The sequence below is a fragment of the Pomacea canaliculata genome, linkage group LG9 (genome assembly GCF_003073045.1).
Source record: "Pomacea canaliculata isolate SZHN2017 linkage group LG9, ASM307304v1, whole genome shotgun sequence".
In the NCBI taxonomy this organism is placed as follows: Eukaryota; Metazoa; Mollusca; class Gastropoda; order Architaenioglossa; family Ampullariidae; genus Pomacea; species Pomacea canaliculata.
This window is the reverse complement of record NC_037598.1, coordinates 2,844,914-2,871,246: the sequence shown is the minus strand read 5'-3', so window position 1 is coordinate 2,871,246 and position 26,333 is coordinate 2,844,914. Positions and strand designations below refer to the sequence as shown.

Genomic DNA, 26,333 nt, shown 5'->3' with positions numbered 1-26,333 from the left:
TGGACACCAACAGTGAAAGTGGGGCGTGGTTACAGCGTTTGGAGTAGAGGTAGAGTAGAGGTAGAGTAAATGGAGAGTAGAAGAGTTTACGTAGAGTAGAGACAGAGTAGATAATTCACGCCATTATGTCTGATTTCTCGTTGGTCCACTTTCAAATCAATGAAAGCTATTGACATAATTCCTTGCAAGACATAACATGTGTCCTAGTCACAGTAACATAGCTCTATCCTGTCTCTATCCTGTCCTAGTCACAGTAACATAGCTCTATCCTGTCTCTATCCTGTCCTAGTCACAGTAACATAGCTCTATCCTGTCTCTATCCTGTCCTAGTCACAGTAACATAGCTCTATCCTGTCTCTATCCTGTCCTAGTCACAGTAACATAGCTCTATCCTGTCTCTATCGTCCTAGTCACAGTAAACATAGCTCTATCCTGTCTCTATCCTGTCCTAGTCACAGTAACATAGCTCTATCCTGTCTCTATTCTGTCCTAGTCACAGTAACATAGCTCTGTCCTGTCTCTATCCTGTCCTAGTCACAGTAACATAGCTCTATCCTGTCTCTATCCTGTCCTAGTACAGTAACATAGCTCTATCCTGTCTCTATCCTGTCCTAGTCACAGTAACATAGCTCTATCCTGTCTCTATCCTGTCCTAGTCACAGTAACATAGCTCTATCCTGTCTCTATTCTGTCCTAGTCACAGTAACATAGCTCTGTCCTGTCTCTATCCTGTCCTAGTCACAGTAACATAGCTCTATCCTGTCTTATCCTGTCCTAGTCACAGTAAACATAGCTCTTCCTGTCTCTATCCTGTCCTAGTCACAGTAACATAGCTCTATCCTGTCTCTATCCTGTCCTAGTCACAGTAACATAGCTCTATCCTGTCTCTATTCTGTCCTAGTCACAGTAACATAGCTCTGTCCTGTCTCTATCCTGTCCTAGTCACAGTCATAGCTCTATCTGTCTCTATCCTGTCCTAGTCACAGTACATAGCTCTATCCTGTCTCTACCTGTCTAGTCAAGTAACATAGCTCTATGTCTCTATCCTGTCCTAGTCAGTAATAGCTCTATCCTGTCTCTATCCTGTCTAGTCACAGTAACATAGCTCTATCCTGTCTCTATCCTGTCCTAGTCACAGTAACATAGCTCTATCCTGTCTCTATTCTGTCCTAGTCACAGTAACATAGCTCTGTCCTGTCTCTATCCTGTCCTAGTCACAGTAACATAGCTCTATCCTGTATAGCTTGGATAGCCTTCTCTGTTTGTAGAACAGTGTCACGTGTAGCGACGTATCCAGCCGCTCCCAGCGCCGAAGAAACCAACGCTAACAAACCAAACGACGCTACAAATACATATTTAATGAAAACAAAATAAAAAAACAACCCCCCCCTTCAAAAAAAAGAACAAACGCCTCACAACCGGACGCCAACCGACCCCACCCACAACTCCAGACAGTTCCGTTCCCACAACAGAACCGCAGTGACAACCAAGTCCAGGCTTCCTCAACGATAACAGCCACAACCGTTTCTTCAACGGTAATCACCACACTAGTCCCCGTTTGATATTTGCATTTTGACAGCAAAGCCTTGCAGTACAGTCCAGTCTCATCAGCATTACACCGTTCGTCAGGTAAAAGATAACGAGCCTCGACAAGTTGTGTTGTGTGTGACATAGAGGTATTATCTGAACACAGACATGTCCACATGTACCCTTTACCCCCTAACCCTAACGGAATCCCGATGTAGAATAAATCCTAAACGTGAACAGCGACGATAAAAGCTCGGAAGACCTTCAGCATTTGTTGGTATGTCGTAAGTATTGCTGGCTAGGTAACAGGGTATTGAAGTTGTCTGCCATGGATTCCTCTAGCTTTGTAAGGTTTACTTCCTGTGTAACATCACACAGGGTGGCATAGCGTTGTTACCCTGCACGTGACAGGATGATTGAGGATGAGGCCAACATGTTTACATCCTGTGTAACATCACACAGTGGGGCATAATCAACATGTCTGTGTCCACTACACAAGGTTCCGCAGCGCACAAAGCCGACATCTTGCTGCAATGTTGAAGAGAGTGATGTCCCTTGGCCTCACTGGCTAAATGGTGAGTGCTCTCCCTTACTCTTCGTATTTTCCTGTTGAGTTTTGTAAAGTTTTGTGTCAATTGTTCATCAGTACATCTGTTACGAGATTTTCCATGTTTCTGGATGGATCTGTGGGTGTGTCACTGTTTGTCTCTTGTTCGGCTATTTTATTTGTACTGTCACATCTGCGCCATCTTGTCATGTCCACTTGACACTCTGATTACCTCCCTGTAGCTGCTTCACAAAGTTTTGATGTGGAGCTGTCACAGCAAGCTTTACGTGCAATACAGGTCAGTCTGCCATGATGGACACCAGGCCAGTGTGACATGACTGACACCAGGCCAGTGTGACATAACTGACATCAGGCCAGTGTGACATGACTGACACCAGGCCAGTGTGACATAACTGACATCAGGCCAGTGTGACATGACTGACACCAGGCCAGTGTGACATAACTGACATCAGGCCAGTGTGACATGACTGACACCAGGCCAGTGTGACATGACTGACATCAGGCCAGTGTGACATGTCTGACATCAGGTAAGTCTGCCATGACTGACTTCAGGCCAGTGTGACATGTCTGACATCAGGCCAGTGTGACATGACTGACATCAGGCCAGTGTGACATGTCTGACAGCAGGTATCTGCAGGAAGCTCGGGTCACAATGACCGTTAGTGTGTTGCTGTCACAAGACCTGTGTTGATGTTTCTGTCTGCCAAAGGTGGGCCACTGCAGCGCCGATTGCAAGATGAGCCTCCATACTTGTCATGATAACTGTCAGACATTTGTTGATGCCGAACTTGACTGACTTACCCAAGATTCCGTGTAATGGCGAGGCTACATTCACCACAAGTGTTCAGTGTGTCTGACCTTCCATTTCTGACCAAACTGCAATAGAGCGTGTAAGTCCCTCCATGAAAGATCAGAAGGCTTCACTCACCCCGAGGGTGACGAGTGTTGATGTTATGTAATGTCTGCCAAACTGGTTGCGTGCCAGCCACACATTGGCCACGTGGCCAACAGCAGTCAACCGTGTGTTTGCTGACACGAGTCCAGGAGTCAGTAGTCAATAGAAGGTTACAACCACAACTCGTGCAGGCAACGAGACAGAGACAGAGAGCGAGACAGAGAGCGAGACAGAGACAGAGACAGAGAGGCCGTCCTGCTGTGACGACACCGAGGTGCAGGCGTTGCTAGGTGCTGTAGGTAGACAGTGAGACTGTAGGTAGTGAGACTGTAGGTAGAGCCTCAGTCAGTCGGTGATCACCAGACCAAGAGGAAGATGGCGGCGTGGCTGTGCAGGGCCCTGGTCCTGAGTGTGATGACAGGTTGGTGCTCTTGGTCTTGTTGCCTCCACACCTGTCTCCACTGTTTGTCTCTTACAGTCTGTGGCTCTTCCATCCCTTCCTACACTCATTGAGTGCACTCACATACATGTACTGTAGGTTAGTGAGTGTGTGTGTGAGTGTGTAGAAAAGATGAATTCATCCAATCACCTTGTCATTCTCAGGGTTAGCGGCCTGCGACGACTGTTACTTTTCCTCCGACACTTACCCCTTCTACGAGAGCAAGTACTGTATGTACGGGTGCTGCTCCACCGAGTGCTGCTCCTACAGCTCCATCAGCTCCCGCTTCACCACCACAGTCACCACTGCCTACACGTGAGTAACTGGATGGCGGGTGTGTGCGGGTAGGTGGGGTAGCTACTGTTCGAGAGAGACCTTTGAAGGACATGCTACTTATCACAAGGCGGGACTACGTCACGAGCCAGAGTCTAATCACGGGTAGGACACTCGTCACATACACGACACTCGCTGTCACGTGACTCGCTCTCCCACAGACACACTCGCAGTCACACTGACCTGCACGCCTGACGCCAGCAGCGACGCCAACTCAGTGGACACTGGACACGCACACCAAGGGACAGCACAACAAGTTTACTGGCGGTCACAAAGTGCGACCCACCAACTCAAATGCAAAAGGAAAAGAAAACAATCATTGCATCAACATAAGTCAGAATATAAAGTACAGCACACGGAGGAGAGCCCCTCCACGGACGAGAAAACCTTTAACATACACACATTTAGATAAGCCCCCAAACAGACTAATTTATTGATGATTGATGTCATCGGAAATAACAATGGCAACTCCGTATGTCAATGATAGCGGACTACTGGTCATTAGACAAGATACTGACATGTCAGTGTGTCAGTCAGACTGAACATGCTACTGACATGTCAGTGTCTCAGTCAGACTGAACATGCTACTGACATGTCAGTGTGTCAGTCAGACTGAACATGCTACTGACATGTCAGTGTGTCAGTCAGACTGAACATGCTACTGACATGTCAGTGTCTCAGTCAGACTGAACATGCTACTGACATGTCAGTGTGTCAGTCAGACTGAACATGCTACTGACATGTCAGTGTGTCAGTCAGACTGAACATGCTACTGTCATGTCAGTGTGTAAAAACAAGACAGAAGGTTGTGATAGTCATCATGTTTACATGTTTATGAACTGCACCACTCAGGTGGTCATTGCAGGGACCAAAAGTAATGAGTGTAATAAAATCAAACAAGCTCATCATTGGGTTATAATGAGTCATCAGTATGAGGTGGTTCATATGACAGTAGATGACAGTAGATGACAGTAGATGACAGTAAGGTGCATGTAGATGACGGCTACCATATAGGACTACTCAGGCGGTCAGTGTCGTACAGTGCTCTGGCCAAACTCACACAGACTGTCGTTGTCATGGTGAATGTGACCCCGGTTACAACGGTCCCTGCCTGGGGTAACAACGATTTTGGTTGTGATCTGGTGTGTGACCTTGTGTCCTCAGTTACAGCACTCTGGTCGCCATCATCGTTGGAAGCGTTATCGGCGGGATTCTCTTCATCTCAGGCATCGTCGCCATCATCTGCTTCTGCATCAAGAGCCAGTCACGACCTGGGCGGGTGATACAACCGACAACTGGTACCTCCGGCAACTTGACGGTCGTCAGCTCGGGTACATACACACCTGTATACATTTATATAGTGGTCAGCTCGGGTACATATACACCTGTATATATTTATATAGTGGTCAGCTCGGGTACATATACCCCTGTATATATTTATATAGTGGTCAGCTCCGGTACATGCACACCTGTACTTAGATATATACACACTACAGTAAATAATGGAATGTTTCTGATGAATTTCTGTTGATGTCAACAGGGAGCCACATGAACCAGGCGTGGTCAGCTCAGACAGGCGTCAGTGCTTCGTATGGCCCTCAGTCTGGCCCACAGTCTGGCCCTCAGTATGGCCCTCAGTACGGCCCACAGTATGGCCCACAGTTTTCAGGGCCACCTCCTTACCAACCCTCCGGCAACAAGGGGGCACCACCTCCACCCCCTCCTTCCTACAGCGACCCGGCGTATCCTCCCACCGGCACCTCGCACCCGGCTTCGTAGAAGGTTGAGCCTGTTGTACCCGTCATGCACCACGAGCTGTGTGGGCCTGTGGGCAGCTGTCCTAGAACTTAGCTAAGAGTAGAATAGAGAATGTTTAATGTTAACAGTAGACACAGAGTAGACAGTGCTACCAGGTGGTGTCAGCCTGTCAGGGGTCAAGAGATCAATATTTCGTCTGAGGACACGAACTCACAATAAAACACTAATAAATAAATAAATAAACAAACCAATGAAGATGTTTAAACAGAACCTCCTGTTGCACTCAGAGCAGTGTGTACAGACGAAGATGTTAGAGACAGCTCTGTACATTGTTGTTACCTGTATTATAACAACCTTGTGTACAGAAGGTGTTAGAGACAGGTCTGTACATTGTTGTTACCTGTATTATAAGAACCTTGTACACAGAAGATGTTAGAGACAGCTCTGTACATTATTGTTACCTGTATTATAACAACCTTGTGTACAGAAGATGTTCAAGAAGGATCTCACAATCCTATTTGTTGTCAGGGTGTTGATGTCACTAGTTGTCAACAAGTCTTAGCTGGACTGAACACAAGAAGTGAAATACTTGTTCTGCTGCCTTTCCCTTGTTTTTAGTGCTTTAATATTTTGTTTGGTGTTTACCTGGGGCTCAGCGGTCCTCCTGCTTCCCACCTGGCGGCCAGAAGTCGATTCTTAAAAGCGAGAAGTACAGAAATGTTGATGTACACATAAACAAACCTCTGTGGTCTCTGTCTACTGACAGAAAAGTAAAATACTCTGATGTACACACGCACGTGCATGGTAAGTGAAGTTTGGTCTCTACAGTGTCTTCACATGTTGAAATTTTGTAAGTGAACAATGAACGACCCTTTGAACCATGGGGTCACTCAGGTACAAGTACAACAGGTCGTCAACATGTGTTGACACGTGACTGTTACACCAGACCAGGAGGAGGACCTCTGACAGACTTTAGAATGTGATTGTGTGTAGTGTGCCTTAGTGTGTATACAAAGTGTGTATACAAAGTGTGTACATGTATACAATGTGTATATTACAGCCAGCTGTACATAACCTTTAGGACAAAGTAAACATCTTGTCACTAAACAAACAACACAAAGAAATAAAGTCAATACTCATGACACCTTCTCCATCAGAAAGTGTGGAATGTTTCGGGATGTAACTGATTCAATACAGTTTGGAGGAAGGGAGGTTATCCTCTGTACTTAAATAGTAAAAATATTCACTCAAAAAACTGATTAACCTTATTCACAAAACACAATTCACATCAAAATTAAAACTGTCAGCCCCTCTGTAGCGGTACTTTCCTTCCAGCTGCTGACATGGAAACTTCTCTTTGAAGCCTCACGAGTGAGATGTTCTGGTCCAACATACAATACAGTACAACACAACACAATACAATAGAATACAACAAATTACAACACAACACAACACAAAATGATGCAACACAACACAATACAATACATTAAAATACAACACATTACAATAGAATACAAATTACAACACAACACAATGCAACACAAAATGATGGAACACAACACAATGCAATACATCCGAATACAACACATTACAATACAATGCAAATAGAATACAACATAGCAATGCAACACAACACAATACAACACAATACACTAAAATAAAATACAACAAAACACAACAGAGTGCAATACAATACACTACAATTGAATCTAACAAATTACAACACAATAAAACTCAACACAGCACAATACAACACAATACAATACAACACAATACAACACAATACAACACAACACAGCACAACACAACTTTATTAACCCCCACGGCCCATTCAAACTAGACAGCAGCCCTGTGCTGCAAGTACAGGAAGACCCGGTGACCAGTCTACAAGTGTGACAGACACACGAGTGACAAGTAAACCGGAAGTACCGTCTGACCATCACACAATGGTTCAATCTACCGATTTACTAATCACATGTTCCCCAATCAATAATTTACAGTCGGTGAAAACATAAACAGATGAAAGTTCTACGGAAACTTGCAGGTGTAGTGCGAACAGCTGTGCTGGGAGGTCAAGCGTGCAGGTGGGAGGATAGTCTGCCGTCTGTCTATCGGGATCTGTCCCCGCCTGTAGTGGAGGCCATGAGTTCCTGGTGATTAGTGTGGACTGTCAACAGTGTACTCACCCACCCCCACACACACCGGCTGTGAGTACTTTGCCACCTGTAGTTACCCTGACTATCCTGCAGGTGAGTGCCAGGAGCTGCTTGTCTGTCTGTCTGTCTGTCTGTAGACAGCAACTGCTCAGACTTGTGGAGCTTTAGTGTCGCTGGTGTGTCCTGAAGGTTCTGTGACCAGACAACCACCGCACGTGACTACAACAGCCACAGGCGCGGGGCAATGATTTGTTTGTTGACAGACTTACAGGTGTCACGAGTGAGTTGTGAGAGATGACAGGTTTGTGACAAGTGTGGACTACAGGTATGATGAGTGTGTTGCCCCCAGCCTGCTCCCCCCTCTAATACATGTACCAACACTTCCCAGCCAACAGTCGCTGTCTATACACACCACCCGCCTTTCTGCCTAACAAAGGATCGAACTCCAAGAAGGAATATGTATTCCTGGGTATGTCCCACCCGGCTACAGGACTCAGTCTGTCAGTCGAGGTGTGCAGTTCTGAACATGTTGGTGGTCTCTAACGAGTTCTCTCTTCTAGGTTAAAAGTTCTAACATGTTCTAACTAAGGTGTATATAAAAGTTCTAACATCAGGGCTTCTGCTAAGACTAAATTCTTTGCGGTCCCAGGGACCCCTTCCTCAGATTTTTAAGGGGTCGCTGTTCTTCGCCCTAATTTGAAGGGGATTGACGGAAATTGAAGGGGTCGTCCGAACCTTTAATGCGTACAGTACGCAATTTTTTGTGTAAGCAGAAGCCCTGAGTAATTAATGAACATTGTTTTAGCAAGCTTGTTGTTAAGTAGTAATGTTGTTAATATGGATGGTGTTGATATGCATGGTGTTAATATGGATGGTGTTAATATGCATGGTGTTAACAACCACAAGCATTCAAAGGATAAAGCTCTTTGGCGTTTTTAACAGCTTTACACAGCATGGTTGGCTGCTTAACATTCTTTGGAAAATGTATACATGGCGGTTATGTATTAGCCACACAAGGAAGTGAAACTTATCCACACACACACACACACGCACACACACACACACACACACACACACACACACACACACACACGCACGCACACACACACACACACACACACACACACACACACACACACACACACGCACACACACACACAGCTGTTGTGACGACCAGGGAAAGTAAACCTGAGGTCGCTATGGCCGTGGGTAGACCTGCTGTCAGTTCCAGCCTCCCAGACAGACCCAGGCCGTGTGGCAGGATGGCGTCGTGGCTGTGCCGAGCTGTGGTCCTCAGTCTGTTGACAGGTTTGTCCTCTTGTTTTTACTGCTCCTGTCTTGCTAGTGATTGGCTTGACACTGATGTTGCCGTGCCTGACTGACTATTTTTATTTATTTATTTCTGTAGTTGACCTGCAGCAAGGTTTGTCTTACTTTGATGTGAGCACCTGTTGGCCATTTCCTATGTTGCGGGCGAGATTTCTGTGGCAGTTTCTCCTTTCTCCGATTAATTTTATTTCTACTGCGTCGTCTGCACCTTCTCACCATTACTTACATCTTACAAATGTACAGCAGTTGCACTCTGGACTGGTTGCTCCCACAGAAACTGTCTCCACACTGAGAGCAGGCCTGGGGCTGTGTATCCCCGGGGTTGACATGGTTCACAGTGTGTATCCCCGGGGTTGATACGGACCACAGTATGTACCCCCGGGGTTGACATGGTCCACAGTCTGTATCCCCGGGGTTGACATGGTCCACACTGTGGATGTCCAGGGATGAAGGCTTACAATGATGCTCTAGCGAGAAACGTGTGGATGGAGGAAATTATTTCTGCCGGTAGAGCTTAGCAACTGCACCAAAGATTGCGATTTCAGCTTCTGTACACAAGTCATGACACGTCAGTGACATCTGTACACAAGTCACAACACGTCAGTGACATCTGTACACAAGTCACAACACGTCAGGGACATCTGTACACAAGTCACAACACGTCAGGGACATCTGTACACACGTCACAACACGTCAGTGACATCTGTACACAAGTCACAACACGTCAGTGACATCTGTACACAAGTCACAACACGTCAGGGACATCTGTACACAAGTCACAACACGTCAGGGACATCTGTACACACGTCACAACACGTCAGTGACATCTGTACACAAGTCACAACACGTCAGTGACATCTGTACACAAGTCACAACACGTCAGGGACATCTGTACACAAGTCACAACACGTCAGGGACATCTGTACACACGTCACAACACGTCAGTGACATCTGTACACAAGTCACAACACGTCAGTGACATCTGTACACAAGTCACAACACGTCAGGGACATCTGTACACACGTCACAACACGTCAGTGACATCTGTACACAAGTCACAACAAGTCACAACACGTCAGTGACATCTGTACACAAGTCACAACAAGTCACAACACGTCAGTGACATCTGTACACAAGTCACAACAAGTCAGTGACATCTGTACACAAGTCACAACACGTCACAACAAGTCAGCGACTTCTAGAAACACCACTTTCTGTACCCAATGTCACAGACCACACGACATTCAAATCATTCCCTCCTACACTTGGGTTATGTGTACTTATGTTATGTCCTCCCCCCCCCCCCCGGCTGACAATAATCTCGACCAGCGTCAGTTATTGTTGTTATGTTTATGTTTCTGTTTTTATTTTGTGTAAAACGTGTTTGTGCTCCTCCATGTTTGTGTCAGTGTCTGTCTTCATCTCTGTTTACTACATCTGATGCTGCCTGTGTCTGTCAATGTCTGTCCTCCTCTCTCTCTCTGACATTAGCTTTTGGTCTGTGTGTCAGTCAGTCTGTCATTGTGTGTGTGCTTGTCAATCTCTCTCTTTCTGTCTGTCAGGATCTGACAGTCTCTGTCTCTCATAGTTTGTTTTCAGAGACACTGTTATTGTCTAAGCCTTAGACTCTAAGGTGTGTGTGTGTAAATCTGTGTGTGTGTATATATATATATAGTGTGTGAAATACATTAATTCATTCACATTTTTGTCATTCTCAGGTTTAGCGGCCTGTAGCAGCTACTGTACCTTTAAAACCTACAGTTACTCCTCCTACTACAACACCTACAAGTACTGTGACTACGGCTGCTGCACCTCCGACTGCTGCTCCTACAGCTACGACAGCAGCTACAGCAGCTACAGCAGCTACACATTCAAGTATGTAAATAGCAAGTCTGTACTTACTGCCCTTCGGCAAAGTAAAAACCAAGAATCTAAATCAATAAATAAACATAAAAATATTTAACAAGAAAGGGTTTACCAAATTTACCAACACACAGACACAACACAGTAAGTCCGTCTTTAACTGACGTCTGTTACTACAGTTACTTCGGTAGATAGTCTGTTAGCTATAGTCACTATGTAGTCACTGTTTAGTCACTTTGTAGTCTCTTAGTTATAGTCACTCTGAAAATAGTCTCTTTGCTATAGTCACTATCTAGATAGTCTGTTAGTTATAGTCGCTGTGTAGTTAGTCTCTTTGTTACAGACACTATCTACATAGTCTCTTAGCTATAGCCACTATCTAGATAGTCTGTTAGTTCTAGTCACTATCTAGAATTCTAGATAGTCTGTTAGTTATAGTCGCTGTGTACTTAGTCTCTTTGTTACAGACACTATCTAGATAGTCTCTTAGCTATAGCCACTATCTAGATAGTCCCTTAGCTATAGCCACTATCTAGATCAGACCTGGGCAAACGCCGGCCCGCGGGCCGGATCCGGCCCGCCTCCTGTCTCTGACCGGCCCGCCCGCTGGCCCGCCCGCCGGTATATATACTATATATACAGTATTGGGTAACACTGAGTTAACTATATTAGTCCGGCCCTCTAGAACCATCCCAATTTCTCATTCGGCCCCTTGGGAAAATTAATTGCCCACCCCTGATCTAGATAGTCTATTAGCTATAGCCACTATCTAGATAGTCTCTTAGCTATAGCCACTATGTGGTAAGTCCCTTAGCTATAGCCACTATGTCACTAAGTGTGGCCAGGATCCTACACTGCACCAAACCAATCTGTTGGTGTCCACTGTCCCGGTGGAGGACATCAGCGACACAACAATAATCTTTGTTCCTCGAGAGACAGAGCGGCCATCGCCACTCACACCCACCCACTCACATCAGGCCGCTGTCCGTCCATCCACCCCACTGTTTCCTTTCATCCGAAGGAGTACAAGACATCGCAGCTTTGTGACAAAGGCCCCTAGCTGAGCAAAACCCACCTACAGCTTGGTTGTACAGATGACAGCTAACGGCTTCCCATTCTGTCCCACGAGGTCAGTAAACATCCACTTGTGTTACCTGGGACACGTGCCACACCTGTCGATGTCTGTAAAGGGAACAAAGGTGGAGAAGGTGAAGTGTGTTGGTTTCCTGTTGGTCGCAAGCTCTCCTTCCTTCTTCATATTGCCGCCTGTCATGTGACCAGCTGTGGACATTCTTACAGCAGGTGGCAAAGCCAGGAGGTGTGTGGACCTCACGGTCCTACTTTGTGTAGCCCCCTGGGCCGCTCCCAGCTACAGGGGTCTGCTGGACGGTCTTGTGTTGAGGTACTCCACCCTGCTCACCTCATGGGCCTGTCATCTGTCTGGGTGCCTTTGGCACCTCTTCTGTTTAATAATTGTAGACAGCTGCTGGATAACCTCTACTTCGTCTTCGCCGTCTGAAAAGTTTGCTATCGGATATCTGTGGTCTAAAGGTTCTCCCTGCAAACCCTGCTTATACCCAGGGTGCTGCGTGTTTGCCATTCTTCACGAAATGAGACTCGCGATCTGCTCTACAAGCAATGTCTTCTTGTTGTGATAGCCAGCCTCTAATGGTCAAACTTCACACCATTGCAGAAGCTCTTAGTCAACAAGGACATTGTCTTTATGTGGGTCCCTGGTCATACTGACATTTCAGGCAATGTGCGAGCGGACCAGCACACAGTCGCCGCTTATCAGTCTCCTCGTCTACTGCGGTCACTGGTGTCTTCCACTTGAAACCCTTTATACGCCATGTTTAGTTGCTGTGGAACAGCCACTAGGCCACTGGGGCCAGGGATACGTCACTGGGTCACTGTGGGCCAGGGATACGTCACTGGGTCACTGTGGGCCAGGGATACGTCACTGGGGTGCTGTGTCTTTGTGACCGTCCACCCCAGGCCGTTGTGTGTGGCGGCAGGAAGTAGTACTTGGTAGACTTAGGATAGGACACGCCTATGTCACGATTTCCCACCTGTTTACTGTTTACTGCTTTGGTGATATGTCCTAGCCTTATATTATCGCCAAACACTTCTGTTTTCGTGTTTACGTCTATCCTGTCGGCAGCTATTTTGTTCAATGTTCATTAAACTTAAGGTTTAATTTTATCTAGTTTCCTGTGTAACGGTGGCCTATTTTACCCAAACACCCTTTTTAATATACTAATTGTCTTTTTATGCTATATTTTTCCTTGTGTTGGGTCACACAGTAGTAATGTCATGGTATCACCTGTGATTATTGTTAGCGTCTTGTAATCTGAAAGCTTCCTTAAGTACTGTAGCTTCGTCCGTCGCCATCAACTGTGGACAGTCTTGCTTAGTGTTGTGAGTCCGCCTTAAACAGTGGGGAAAGTGCTGTACAAACAACAGATGATGATGATGATGATGATGATGATGATGATGATTATTATTATTAGTTGTTGTTGTTGTAGCATGTGATCATGATTTAACCATAGCTGCTGGCAAGGTGTAAAACTCACCCAATCAAACCAATCCAAGTGTCACCTAGCACCAGCGCTAAGTCACAAACGTGACACAAGACACAGCACGTGCCAGTCACGAGATAAAGACAAAGCACGTGGTGCATCACAGAAAACACAAAGCATGCAGCTTGACACATCCAACCACTCTAAAGACACCTTCAACATGTCACACCTGTACACACGCACAGCTGACAAGTCTTCTGTGGTTGACCACCTGCATTGCAGAGGGTGCAATGATATACATTAACATTATATTTAACCTCCACCGCTACGCTACGAAGGTACAGAGCCGCGCGGAACCAGCCACTGTGGAGCATCGAGACGCCGCGAAGTAAATTGTGACTGATGTTTAAAAAATTATATCTGTTAACCTACAATAAAGACAACTATCTGTGATACACCGTTTAAAAGATCGTTTTAAAAACATTTGCGTGGTGTTAATTTTAAAAATTATAGGTTCTGAGTTCACATGAAACATAGTAACTGTATGCGGCAGAGAAATTAAAAATCGGAGAGTAGGTAAAACAAATCAGAAATTGAGAATTTTTTTTTTTTTGTTTACATAATTTATACAAAGGTAAAGTGCCAAACAAGCATTTATTTTATTAGAATATACAATAGAATTTATATATTACTTACTATTTTTTTCTCATTTTCTGTTGTTTGAGTACATATCCACGTCGAATTGAGTAACCTTCAACGAATGTCAACATGGCGCTTGATCAACAAAGACTTCGCCTACTTTCAAACATAACGAAACACCTGATTGGTTCACATTTTCAGCCATTAAAGGGCAGTAATCAATGGAGGAACAATTGCTAAAGGTCGTAGTGTTGGCTCCCTTACGTATTTATTCATTTACTCACAGGGCTACACACTGACACTACACTGGTTACAGCAGTGCATCATCCCTGGGCGGGGGGCGCACAGTGGAAGGAGGGTAACTCGGCCCTCAGTGGGTTGAGGTCACGTAGTGATAGTAACGAGTGTAACTGTGACCTGGTGTGTGACCTCAGTTACAGCGCTTTGATTGGAATCATCGTTGGAAGTTCTGTCGGCGGCATTCTCCTCATCGCTAGCATCGTCGCGTGCATCTGCTGCTGCGTCAAGAGCCAGTCGCGACCGGGCAGAGTGATACAACCGACACCTGCTGCCACCAGCAACTTGACGGTCGTCAGCTCAGGTACCTACACACCTGTACTTATATATAGCTATTAACTTAGATACATACACACCTGTACTGATATATAGCTTTTAGCTTAGATACATACACACCTGTACTGATATATAGCTAGTAGTCAGCTCAGGTACATACTCACCTGTATTTATATATAGCTACTAGTCAGCCCAGGTACATACACACCTGTATTTATATATAGCTACTAGTCAGCCCAGGTACATACACACCTGTATTTATATATAGCTACTAGTCAGCTCAGGTACATACACACCTGTATATATATAGTGGTCAGCTCAGGTACCTACACACCTGTATTTATATATAGCTAGTAGTCAGCTCAGGTACATACTCACCTGTATATATATAGTGGTCAGCTCAGGTACCTACACACCTGTATATATATAGCTAGTAGTCAGCTCAGGTACATACTCACCTATATTTATATATAGCTACTAGTCAGCTCAGGTACATACACACCTGTATTTATATATATAGGTACTAGTCAGCTCAGGTACATACACACCTGTATTTATATATAGCTACTAGTCAGCTCAGGTACATACTCACCTGTATATATATAGTGGTCAGCTCAGGTACCTACACACCTGTATTTATATATAGCTAGTAGTCAGCTCAGGTACCTACACACCTGTATTTATATATAGCTAGTAGTCAGCTCAGGTACATACACACCTGTATATATATATAGTGGTCAGCTCAGGTACATATACACCTGTACTGCTATATAACTACTGGCCAGTTTCAGTACATACACACCTTTGTTTATAAATAGTTACTAGTCAGCTCAGATACATACATACCTGTACTTATATATATATAGCTACTAATCAGCTCAGGTACATACACACCTGTATATATATAGTGGTCAGCTCAGGTACCTACACACCTGTATTTATATATAGCTAGTAGTCAGCTCAGGTACATACTCACCTGTATATATATAGTGGTCAGCTCAGGTACCTACACACCTGTATTTATATATAGCTAGTAGTCAGCTCAGGTACATACTCACCTATATTTATATATAGCTACTAGTCAGCTCAGGTACATACTCACCTGTATATATATAGTGGTCAGCTCAGGTACCTACACACCTGTATTTATATATAGCTAGTAGTCAGCTCAGGTACATACTCACCTGTATATATATAGTGGTCAGCTCAGGTACCTACACACCTGTATATATATAGCTAGTAGTCAGCTCAGGTACATACTCACCTGTATTTATATATATAGGTACTAGTCAGCTCAGGTACATACTCACCTATATTTATATATAGCTACTAGTCAGCTCAGGTACATACTCACCTGTATATATATAGTGGTCAGCTCAGGTACCTACACACCTGTATTTATATATAGCTAGTAGTCAGCTCAGGTACATACACACCTGTATATATATATAGTGGTCAGCTCAGGTACATATACACCTGTACTGCTATATAACTACTGGCCAGTTTCAGTACATACACACCTTTGTTTATAAATAGTTACTAGTCAGCTCAGATACATACATACCTGTACTTATATATATATAGCTACTAATCAGCTCAGGTACATACATACCTTTGTTTATAAATAGTTACTAATCAGCTCAGATACATACATACCTGTACTTATATATATATAGCTACTAATCAGCTCAGGTACATGCATACCTGGACTAATTCATGTTGTACAAAGAAAAAAAGAAATACTTCTAGATCCTTATGTGCATTTTATATGAGAAGTTCAAAGTTTATTCAATCAATGTAGTTCCAACACAAATATCTATAATCCAGATAAATTTGATTACTCTTTATTTTAACCCCTTGAGGACTTTTCTATTTGTTGTTACATTCAACCATTCGATTTTTCTTGAAATAGACTGATCACTTCATCTCACTCTCACTTTAAAGCGCCTTATCTTATTTAAAAACATAAAACAATAAAGTGAGTGATGGAAACAAATAAAATAGCGATTAGGACAATATACACTTGGACAAGTTTCAGTCAAACTCAGTGTTGCCCACATGCCACTAATATTCTGGCAATATTTATACACACTACGAGGGTCTAACACACATACAAACACACTTACATACACTGTAGAATACTTGTTGATGATGAACACTCTGTTGATGTCAACAGCGAACCAGATGAGCCAGGGGTGGTCAGCTCAGCCAGGCACCAGTGCTCCATATGGCCCACAGTATGGCCCACAGTCTGGCCCACAGTATGGCCCACAGTATGGAGCACAGTATGGCCCTCAGTATGGCCCACAGTATGGCCCTCAGGTTTCAGGGCCTCCCCCTTACCAACCTCCCCCCGGCAGCAAGGAGGGACCACCTCCTCCCCCTCCAACCTATCCACCCGGCTTTGTGGGCGAAGCCTGATTGTGTAGTGAGCCAGGTGTGGGAGAAGCTGTCAGTCTGTGTTGTAGCTTTGATAAATAATAATAAAGTTTGTAAATAATAAAGACAGTACAGACACACTCACATGTAGCAGGTCAGAATTTATCAGTTAACCCTTTCGTTTCGTGGGACCAGAGGCAGGTTCCAAAACCAGCAACTCTTTAAATCAGTCTTTAAATTGCATTTTATATTAATTTCTTATTGTTTTTAGGATGAAACACTAGACTTATTCTCTGCTATGTATTTTGAAGTGTGTAGAACTAATTAATTGGATTTGCAGTGATTTATATGGACATAATTGCTTCAGTTTTTGTCGTTTTCGGATTTCGCCGATTGTCTTGTAACGGATTGTGGATGAAAACTGAGGGTTAACTGTACTAATGTACAAACAACAGCATGGCAAGCTTAATCTTGAAGTGCTGATGGAGAAACAAGATCATTGTGCACAGTTGAAGGTGTTGTAGAGCAATCTGTTGTAGCAAGACCAGTATGTAAGGCTGGAAAACACTGTACCACACTCTCTTCATCTTGTTTGTGTCATGTTGATGTTGCTGCTGTAACAGTGTGAGCTGCACTCATTGCCTTTAACAACTTTGCTGTTGTCCTTCTGTTGATTGTCGTGCTTGAATAGATGACAAGTGCAATCTGGAAGGTGAAAGGTCAGTGAAAGTGCAGAATGTAGCAGCAAGTCACCGTGTGAGCTGTTTGTCTCATAAACCTAACGACAGGTAGTCTCCTAGACACAAACCCACAGGTTAGAATAGTTAATCTCTCCAACATGTCTACACTAACTGTGTAAGTAAACAGTCAACAACCCTGTGCAAACACCTGTATGCTCGGGTCACAGGTAAAAGTTCATCGTAAGTGCCTAGAATGACGTCAGCAGGAGGTTTGAATGTTATGCCAACGGTTAGGGAGGGAGAGAGCAGACGATCACTGACACTTGTAGACAGCAAACAAGTTTACAATATCTCTGTGTGTAGCAGTGTATACTCTGTACATGTACTGGACTCAACTTGTACAGTAGCAACAAGTATTTACCTGACTTCTTGTTTACTGAACTAACAATGCAAACAAATAAAATGAGTAAAAACTTCACAATTTTACTGAAGAAAGTGTCAAATGTTGGGATGTGAGTGACCCAAGAAAGTTTGAGGAAGTTGAGTCGGTCTTTGTGGTGTTAGTCACGTGAGTGTGTGTGAGTGTGTGAGTGTGTGTGAGTGTGTGAGTGTGTGAGTGTGTGTGAATGTGTGAGTGTGTGCTGGTAAGAAGAACGTGTAGAGTTGTCTGTTTATATGTACAGGTATAGTCTGCTCCTGATTATGTCTGGAACACATATACACTCTCTCTCTCACTTAATGATTGACGTTTTCTCACTCACACACACACACACACACACTCACTCACACGTACTCACACACTCACACACACTCACTCACACGTACTCACACACACACACACTCACATTCTCACTAATATACTCATATACTTATATCCGTGTTCTCTCACTCACATATGCTCCTTCACACACTCTTTCTCTCTCTTTCTTTTTCAAACACACACACACCTGTTGTCTAAAAACGCCGTCGGCACAAGCGAGAGTTCCCCACAGTCACAGTCACGTGTGCACCTCTAGATACCCGCCACCCGCCACACAAGGTAGGTTGTTACCACACAATGCGCAGAAAGTCCGGGTCGTCACATAGCGAGTTCACACCTGTTCACACCTGTTCACACCTGAATCACATTTTGTCGGTTTTTATGAGTGGACACAAGGAAGCTTTTGCCAGTAACTCTGCGCAGACATTAGCTTTGAGTGTTTAGTCAGAGAGAGTTGATGTATATCTGGTGTAGCTTCACGTCGCCATGGCGACTAGCAGTGCAACACTTGCTTCTCTGCTCAGTTTTAGTTGACAAAATCCACAAATTAATACGAGCATCGGTATTTACTCCTGCTGTTATAACAGGGCGTGTCTCTCTCACACACACAGATGTCATTCCACATACACAAGCAGACACACACACACACACGCAAACACAAACACAAACACACAAACACACACACACAGACACACAAACACAGATGTCATTCCACATACACAAGCGGACACACACACACACAAACACACACACACACACACACACACACACACAGATGTCATTCTACATACACAAACACACACACACACAGGTACACGTCATGTCCACATACACAAGGTCTCACGTGACATTAAAACTTCTGTAGCTGCCTGTTGTCTTTCTAGAAACATCTGTTTACTCTAATACTACGATCTTCATATTTTGAGCTGACAGAAGCCTGGTGTGGAGTTGTGTACCACGACCTTCTGTCTTCACTTGTTTGTAAAGTTATGTTTCTGTACGAAATGTCACTAAGGCCGTAAAACTGACAATTTCATAAAAAGACAACTAACAAACAGATCATTGGACAAGTTTCTTGATGAGTTGTTTAACCTTTGGCCACAGCACTTGGTGGGGGGGGGGAAGGCCAAGAAACTTTCCCTATGACGTCATTAACAGGAGGTTTCTGCTGTCGACTACTACTAGTCTTGCTACCACAACCACCACAAGTACCACAGCCACCACAGCCATCACAACCACCACAAACACTACAACCACCACAACCGCTACAACTACCACTGCCACCACAGCCACCTCAGCCACCACAACCACCACAACTACCACAGCCACCACAACTTGCTGTAGCTGCCACCACAACCACCACAACCACCACAGCCACCACAACCACCTCAGCCACCACAACCACCACAACTTGCTGTAGCTGCCACCACAAGTACCACAACCACTACAACCACCACAACCACCACAACTTGCTGCAGCTGCCACCACAAGTACCACAGGCACCACAACCACCACAGCCACCACAACTTGCTGTAGCTGCCACCACTGTACGTACAGCACCAGAAGGTGACGGTGTTGTATCAAAGATAAAGCACAAGCGCCTTCTGCTGTACAAAGGGTCGACCTTCACCAAAAGATATGTTCCCGGGTGGGTCACTCCATCCGATATCAGCAGCTTCTAACCCACCCTCTAGCACTGCGACTTGAAGTCAGGGTGGGTTCAGAGGTCAGTCCACACGTGCTTCCCCACCCTGCTCCATGCCAATCATTGTCAAACATTTCTCAATGTTAGGAGTCGGGGTCATCGGTGCACTGAGAGACAGAGACAGACGAAGGTTCAGGCAAAGTGAGAGAGAGAGTGAGAGAGGGAGGGAGAGAGGGAGGAGATAAGGAATATTGTTTTGGCGACCAGTGTCTAAACTTTGTTGTTAAGATACAGGTGTGTTGCCAGTCCCTCCCTCACTTGTCATGGCGGTCAGAGACATGGCGTGGTGCGGGTACACCACTCTTATCTTCGCTCTGGGACTGGGTACGTACCTCTCTTGTACAGATGTTCAGTTTTATTAACCACAGCTCCACTTCACCAAATAAAGTTCAAACACCACATGAATGTTCTACACCAACACTTTAAAGCGGATTTGAGTTGTACAAACGGTTCTGTGTCGGTGTACTTTCTCTCTGATCCTCCTCTCTAGAGCAGGCACTAGAATAAAATGGCTTCTTGTCACCAGCATCATTCTTTTGTTCAAGTGTAGTTACTTTGTTGTGACCAGTGTTACTGTTGGCTCACATTACAATCTCAGTCTCAGTCTCAGTCTCTCGCTACCTGCTGACGTATGTCGTCACCTGCCCACAGTCCAGTCACTTCCTCTCTGCACCTGGCTCACCCCGCTTCCTGCTGAACATTTGCTTTCTGAACTTTTTGCCTTAAAATCTCTCTCTATATATATATATTGTAAAAACCAAGTGACAAGTGTGTCCACACGTAACTGTTGTGCCCACGTAGGTACGTCACACACACACACAGAGCCACCCGTGTGCTTGTACAGGTGTGTATTTATCATCACCTGTCTACGTGTGGGCCGACAGTCAGCGTGTGCCACACAAACCTATCAGCAGGTGTTACTGAGCAGTGCCCACACACTGTGCCCACACACTGTGCCCACACACAGAAAGTCGGGTGCTAACACATACCTGTGAACATGTTCACACATACACCCTGTGTCATCACACATAACTCAGCACGTGACTTGATGCGTGTCGTGGACTGTCATGGAATCTTTGGGATGATCTCTTGTCAGGTACAGTCAGTGGCGGGACTTCCTGCACCTTCACCAGGTATGGAAGCTACTACCCGTATTCTAACGGCTACACCAGCTACAAGTACTGTGTGTACGGCTGCTGCTCCACTGGCTGCTGCAGCTATGACGACAGGTGAGTGACGTCACGCCACCTGGCGACATTACCTGAAAGTACATCCGGTCACAGAATGCACTGTTTCATCATCATCATCATCATCATCATCATCATCATCATCATCATCGTCGTCGTCGTCATCGTCGTTTTTGTCGTCGTCGTCGCCGTTTTCGTCGCATTTCCAGCATGAGCATGATGTCAGGACTATTTTGTAGCACCTCTGGTTCGTCTCAAACAGTTTTGTGACCATAGCTGAGCTTTCAGACATCGACTGTAACGGCCGGACTGATGCTGCTAGTTGCTGGTCACGTGCACAATATTCTGTCATTCCGCGAGACATTGTAGTGGTGTAGACACCTACACGACCTTCATTCCGTGGGACAGGCACTGGAATCTTTATTCAGCAGGACAGTTGTGACGATGTAGAGAGGGGAAACGGGCTGAGGATGGAAATGGTAAAGGACTTTGTTCACATGGCAACATCCGAGTTCTAAAGGGACGTCACACCTGTCAGAAAGAACAAAAGTGCAGAGAGGTGTAACTCTTATAAAATAAAATAAAATTAAATTAAATTAAATTAAATTAAGCAGACGATTTAAGACTCAGCTGCTGGAGCAGAACAGCCACCGACACCTGGTCGGTCGCCACAGAGTAATCTCCTTTCATCCTGCCCCTCCATCTATCCTCCCGCGATGAAGACTAACAACCGAGCTATCGGGGACATCAAACACATCTGTTAATGAAAGTAATGATAATATTGTTGAGGATGACCGTGAGTGTTAACTGAAGTATGATTTAGTATGTAATCACGACTGTGACTATGAGTGTGACCTCAGTTACAGTTACACCCCTTTGCCTGGCATCATCGCTGGCGGCGTCATCGGCGGCATTCTCTTCATTTCGATCATCGTCGCCATCGTCTGCTGCTGCATCAAAAGCCAGTCACGACCGGGCCGCGTGATACACTCGACAACTGGTACCTCCGGCAACGTGACGGTCGTCAGCTCAGGTACATATACTCCTGTACTGATATATAGCTAGTAGCTTAGATATATACACACCTGTACTGATATATAGCTAGTAGCTTAGATATATACACACCTGTACTGATATATAGCTAGTAGCTTAGATATATACACACCTGTACTGATATATAGCTAGTAGCTTAGATATATACACACTTGTACTGATATATAGCTAGTAGCTTAGATATATACACACCTGTACTGATATATAGCTAGTAGCTTAGATATATACACACCTGTACTGATATATAGCTAGTAGTCAGCTCAGGTACATACTCACCTGTATATATATGGTGGTCAGCTATGACAAATACACACGTGTACTTATATATATATATAGCTACTAGTCAGCTCAGGTACATACACACCTGTACTTGTACATAAGCAGTAGTCAGCTGTGGTACATAAACACCTGTATTTATATATATATAGCTACTAGTCAGCTCAGGTACATCCACATCTATACTTGCACATACCTAGTAGTGAGCTCAAGTGCACACACACACACCTGTACTTATATATACTTTGCAATTGGCTTTGAGACATAATTAGTAGTCAGCTCAGATACCTACATACCTATGCTGCTCCATGGTTAGTAGTGAACTGAAGTAAACGACCGATGTATATTTACAGACTATAGTCAGTTCAGGTACTTCATGCAGTAGTGACTACAGGTACATAATGCAATAAACAACACTGTTACATGATACAGCAATAAATACAGGTACACAATTCAGTAGTCAATACAGGTATATAATACTATGGTCAGCACAGGTAATACAGTAGTCAATACAGGTAGAGATACATGTGTACTTACAGAGCATGATGGTAGTAAACATATCTTTCTAGTAGATTTATGGAATGTAGACATTTACAGGTGTTACTGAACTCTGACACAAGGCTCAAGGCTATGGACACAGTGGGAAAAACATTTTTATAGACATTATGGACTGTGTAATTCATTTATATAGACATTATGGGCTGTGTAATTCATTTATATAGACATTATGGACTGTGTAATTCATTTTTATAGACATTATGGACTGTAATTCATTTATATAGACATTATGGACTGTGTAATTCATTTATATAGACATTATGACAATTCATTCATTATGGACTGTGTAATTTCATTATATAGACATTATGGACTGTGTAATTCATTTTATAGACATTATGGACTGTGTAATTCATTATATAGACATTATGGCTGTGTAATTTTATATAGACATTATGACTTTAATTCATTTATATAGACATTATGGACTGTGTAATTAATTTTTATAGACATTATGGACTGTGTAATTCATTTATATAGACATTATGGACTGTGTAATTCATTTATATAGACATTATGGACTGTGGTCATTTATATAGACATTATGGACTGTGTAATTCATTTATATAGACATTATGACTGTGTAATTCATTTATATAGACATTATGGACTGTGTAATTAATTTTTATAGACATTATGGACTGTGTAATTCATTTATATAGACATTATGGGCTGTGTAATTCATTTTTATAGACATTATGGACTGTGTAATTCATTTATATAGACATTATGGACTGTGTAATTCATTTATATAGACATTATGGACTGTGTAATTCATTTATATAGACATTATGGACTGTGTAATTCATTTATATAGACATTATGGACTGTGTAATTTATTTATATAGACATTATGGGCTGTGTAATTCATTTTTATAGACATTATGGACTGTGTAATTCATTTATATAGACATTATGGACTGTGTAATTTATTTATATAGACATTATGGACTGTGTAATTTATTTATATAGACATTATGGACTGTGTAATTCATTTATATAGACATTATGGACTGTGTAATTTATTTATATAGACATTATGGGCTGTGTAATTCATTTATATAGACATTATGGACTGTGTAATTCATTTATATAGACATTATGGACTGTGTAATTTATTTATATAGACATTATGGACTGTGTAATTTATTTAATAGACATTTATTCATAGACATTATGGACTGTGTAATTTATTTATATAGACATTATGGGCTGTGTAATTCATTTATATAGACATTATGGACTGTGTAATTCATTTATATAGACATATGGACTGTGTAAGTTCATTTATATAGACATTATGGACTGTGTAATTCATTTATATAGACATTATGGACTGTGTAATTCATTTATATAGACATTATGGACTGTGTAATTCATTTATATAGACATTATGGACTGTGTAATTTATTTATATAGACATTATGGGCTGTGTAATTCATTTATATAGACATTATGGACTGTGTAATTCATTTATATAGACATTATGGACTGTGTAATTCATTTATATAGACATTATGGACTGTGTAATTCATTTATATAGACATTATGGACTGTGTAATTTATTTATATAGACATTATGGACTGTGTAATTCATTTATATAGACATTATGGACTGTAATTCATTTACATAGACATAATGGACTGTGTAATTCACAGCAACACCTGTACAATGCCATACATTGTAAAATAATATACAGGACACCAGACTACTACACTATCATGATGACTACCACACACTGTTCACCCCCATTAAACACGACACATCACATTTGACAATATGCAACATTCACTGTGTTGCACCCACTATACACTGTACACTGTACACCACACTGTACAATAGACAACATACATATGTGCAAACACACTTACACACACATTAGAATACCTGCTGATGATGAACTCTCTGTTGATGTCAACAGCGAACCAGATGAGCCAGGCGTGGTCAGCTCAGCCAGGCGCCAGTGCTCCATATGGCCCACAGTATGGCCCACAGTATGGCCCACAGTATGGCCCCCAGTATGGCCCACAGTATGGAGCACAGTTTTCAGGGCCACCTCCTTACCAACCTCCCTCCGGCAACAAGGGGGGACCACCACCTCCTCCTTTCTACAGCGACCCGGCTTATCCTCCCACCGGCACAGCCCACCCGGCTATTTAGGGGTAGGCTACATCCAGCTGTCATGTGGGGGCACAGGTTACGAGGATGTCGGGCATCAGTAGTGCAGCCCTCGTGCTCCATGTATCAGAGTTCCTGCTGTAATGTCAAACCAATATTGGCTGTGGTATCGACAGGTCAAAGGTTGTGCCAGTTGTGACATTTTCAGAGATTTTCAGCGAGTGTATGAACTTGGACATGAGTGGGCGGTAATAAGTTGATTCATTACAGTAAAACACAAATGTAACAACCCCTCCCCTCAAGACTCCTTTCTGGAGAAAGAGAAATGTAACAAGCTTGATTATGTTTGAGATGTTTGGTGGTCAGTGTGTGGAGTCCAGTGAGTCCTCTGTCTCTGGACTTCAGTGTCCAGACCTTATAGACAGGTGAAAGTGTGAGATGCTGTGTTACCTTGATTTGACACCGAGTGACAATGAATTCAGTCTGTTTGCTATGATATGATGATGCAAATATTTATCTATGTCTAAATGGAAAGAAAATAAAATTAGTTAAACACTTAAAGGCTCGGCACGATAATCCTAAGAAAAACAAACCAAAGCATGGAAGCTGTGGGGGCGAGGGGGGTGTGTGGCGGATCCACGGGGGGTGGAGTCAGAGGGAAGTCGGTCTCGTGTGTTTACACACACACTGTCTGTCTCTCTCTCTCTTTCACACACACTGTCTCTCTCTCTTTCACACACACACACACACTGTCTGTCTGTCTCTCTCTTTCACACACACTGTCTCTCTCTCTTTCACACACACACTGTCTGTCTCTCTCTCTTTCACACACACACACACTCACACACTCACACACTCTGTTTGTCTCTCTCATCCGTAGTAAACATTGCTTATCTCTGATAAACACTGGATACTATCTTCTGTCAAACTGGGAAGTGGCGCAGGAAAACTTGATGTTTATCTATTAAAGACCTTATTAAAATCCACGAAGATCAGGTTGTAACTGAGAGACGAACA

The 26,333-nt window shown here is 43.5% G+C and overlaps 3 protein-coding genes across 4 annotated transcripts; all 3 read left to right on the top strand.

Moving 5' to 3' along the window:
- Window positions 1-3,202: 3,202 nt before the first annotated feature.
- Window positions 3,203-6,680, top strand: LOC112571620 (protein shisa-5-like). The gene is made up of 4 exons (XM_025250757.1): window positions 3,203-3,411; window positions 3,594-3,744; window positions 4,927-5,093; window positions 5,303-6,680. The coding sequence occupies exons 1-4, from the start codon at window positions 3,366-3,368 to the stop codon at window positions 5,539-5,541; spliced, it is 603 nt and encodes a 200-aa protein (XP_025106542.1). The 5' UTR covers window positions 3,203-3,365; the 3' UTR covers window positions 5,542-6,680.
- Window positions 6,681-8,828: 2,148 nt separating this feature from the next.
- Window positions 8,829-18,139, top strand: LOC112571613 (protein shisa-5-like). The gene is made up of 4 exons (XM_025250743.1): window positions 8,829-8,984; window positions 10,724-10,880; window positions 14,461-14,627; window positions 16,776-18,139. The coding sequence occupies exons 1-4, from the start codon at window positions 8,876-8,878 to the stop codon at window positions 17,018-17,020; spliced, it is 678 nt and encodes a 225-aa protein (XP_025106528.1). The 5' UTR covers window positions 8,829-8,875; the 3' UTR covers window positions 17,021-18,139.
- Window positions 18,140-20,322: 2,183 nt separating this feature from the next.
- LOC112571619 (protein shisa-5-like) lies at window positions 20,323-25,877 on the top strand. Of its 2 annotated transcripts, none has more exons than XM_025250756.1 (4): window positions 20,323-20,447; window positions 21,220-21,352; window positions 22,177-22,343; window positions 25,120-25,877. In XM_025250756.1, exons 1-4 carry the CDS (start codon window positions 20,387-20,389, stop codon window positions 25,356-25,358), a joined length of 600 nt encoding a protein of 199 aa, XP_025106541.1. In that variant the 5' UTR covers window positions 20,323-20,386; the 3' UTR covers window positions 25,359-25,877. The 2 variants fall into 2 exon arrangements, with proteins under 2 accessions (XP_025106541.1, XP_025106540.1); XM_025250755.1 differs by having other exon boundaries at window positions 22,171-22,343.
- Window positions 25,878-26,333: the final 456 nt, after the last annotated feature.

Coding starts and splice junctions, on each gene's coding strand:
- LOC112571619 (XM_025250755.1), top strand. CDS start 20,387: ATGGCGGTCAGAGACATGGCGTGGTGCGGGTACACCACTCTTATCTTC. Junction 20,448..21,219: donor TATCTTCGCTCTGGGACTGG/GTACGTACCTCT, acceptor ATCTCTTGTCAG/GTACAGTCAGTGGCGGGACT. Junction 22,344..25,119: donor CGTGACGGTCGTCAGCTCAG/GTACATATACTC, acceptor TGATGTCAACAG/CGAACCAGATGAGCCAGGCG.
- LOC112571613 (XM_025250743.1), top strand. CDS start 8,876: ATGGCCGTGGGTAGACCTGCTGTCAGTTCCAGCCTCCCAGACAGACCC. Junction 8,985..10,723: donor GGTCCTCAGTCTGTTGACAG/GTTTGTCCTCTT, acceptor TGTCATTCTCAG/GTTTAGCGGCCTGTAGCAGC. Junction 14,628..16,775: donor CTTGACGGTCGTCAGCTCAG/GTACCTACACAC, acceptor TGATGTCAACAG/CGAACCAGATGAGCCAGGGG.
- LOC112571620 (XM_025250757.1), top strand. CDS start 3,366: ATGGCGGCGTGGCTGTGCAGGGCCCTGGTCCTGAGTGTGATGACAG. Junction 3,745..4,926: donor ACAGTCACCACTGCCTACAC/GTGAGTAACTGG, acceptor TTGTGTCCTCAG/TTACAGCACTCTGGTCGCCA. Junction 5,094..5,302: donor CTTGACGGTCGTCAGCTCGG/GTACATACACAC, acceptor TGATGTCAACAG/GGAGCCACATGAACCAGGCG.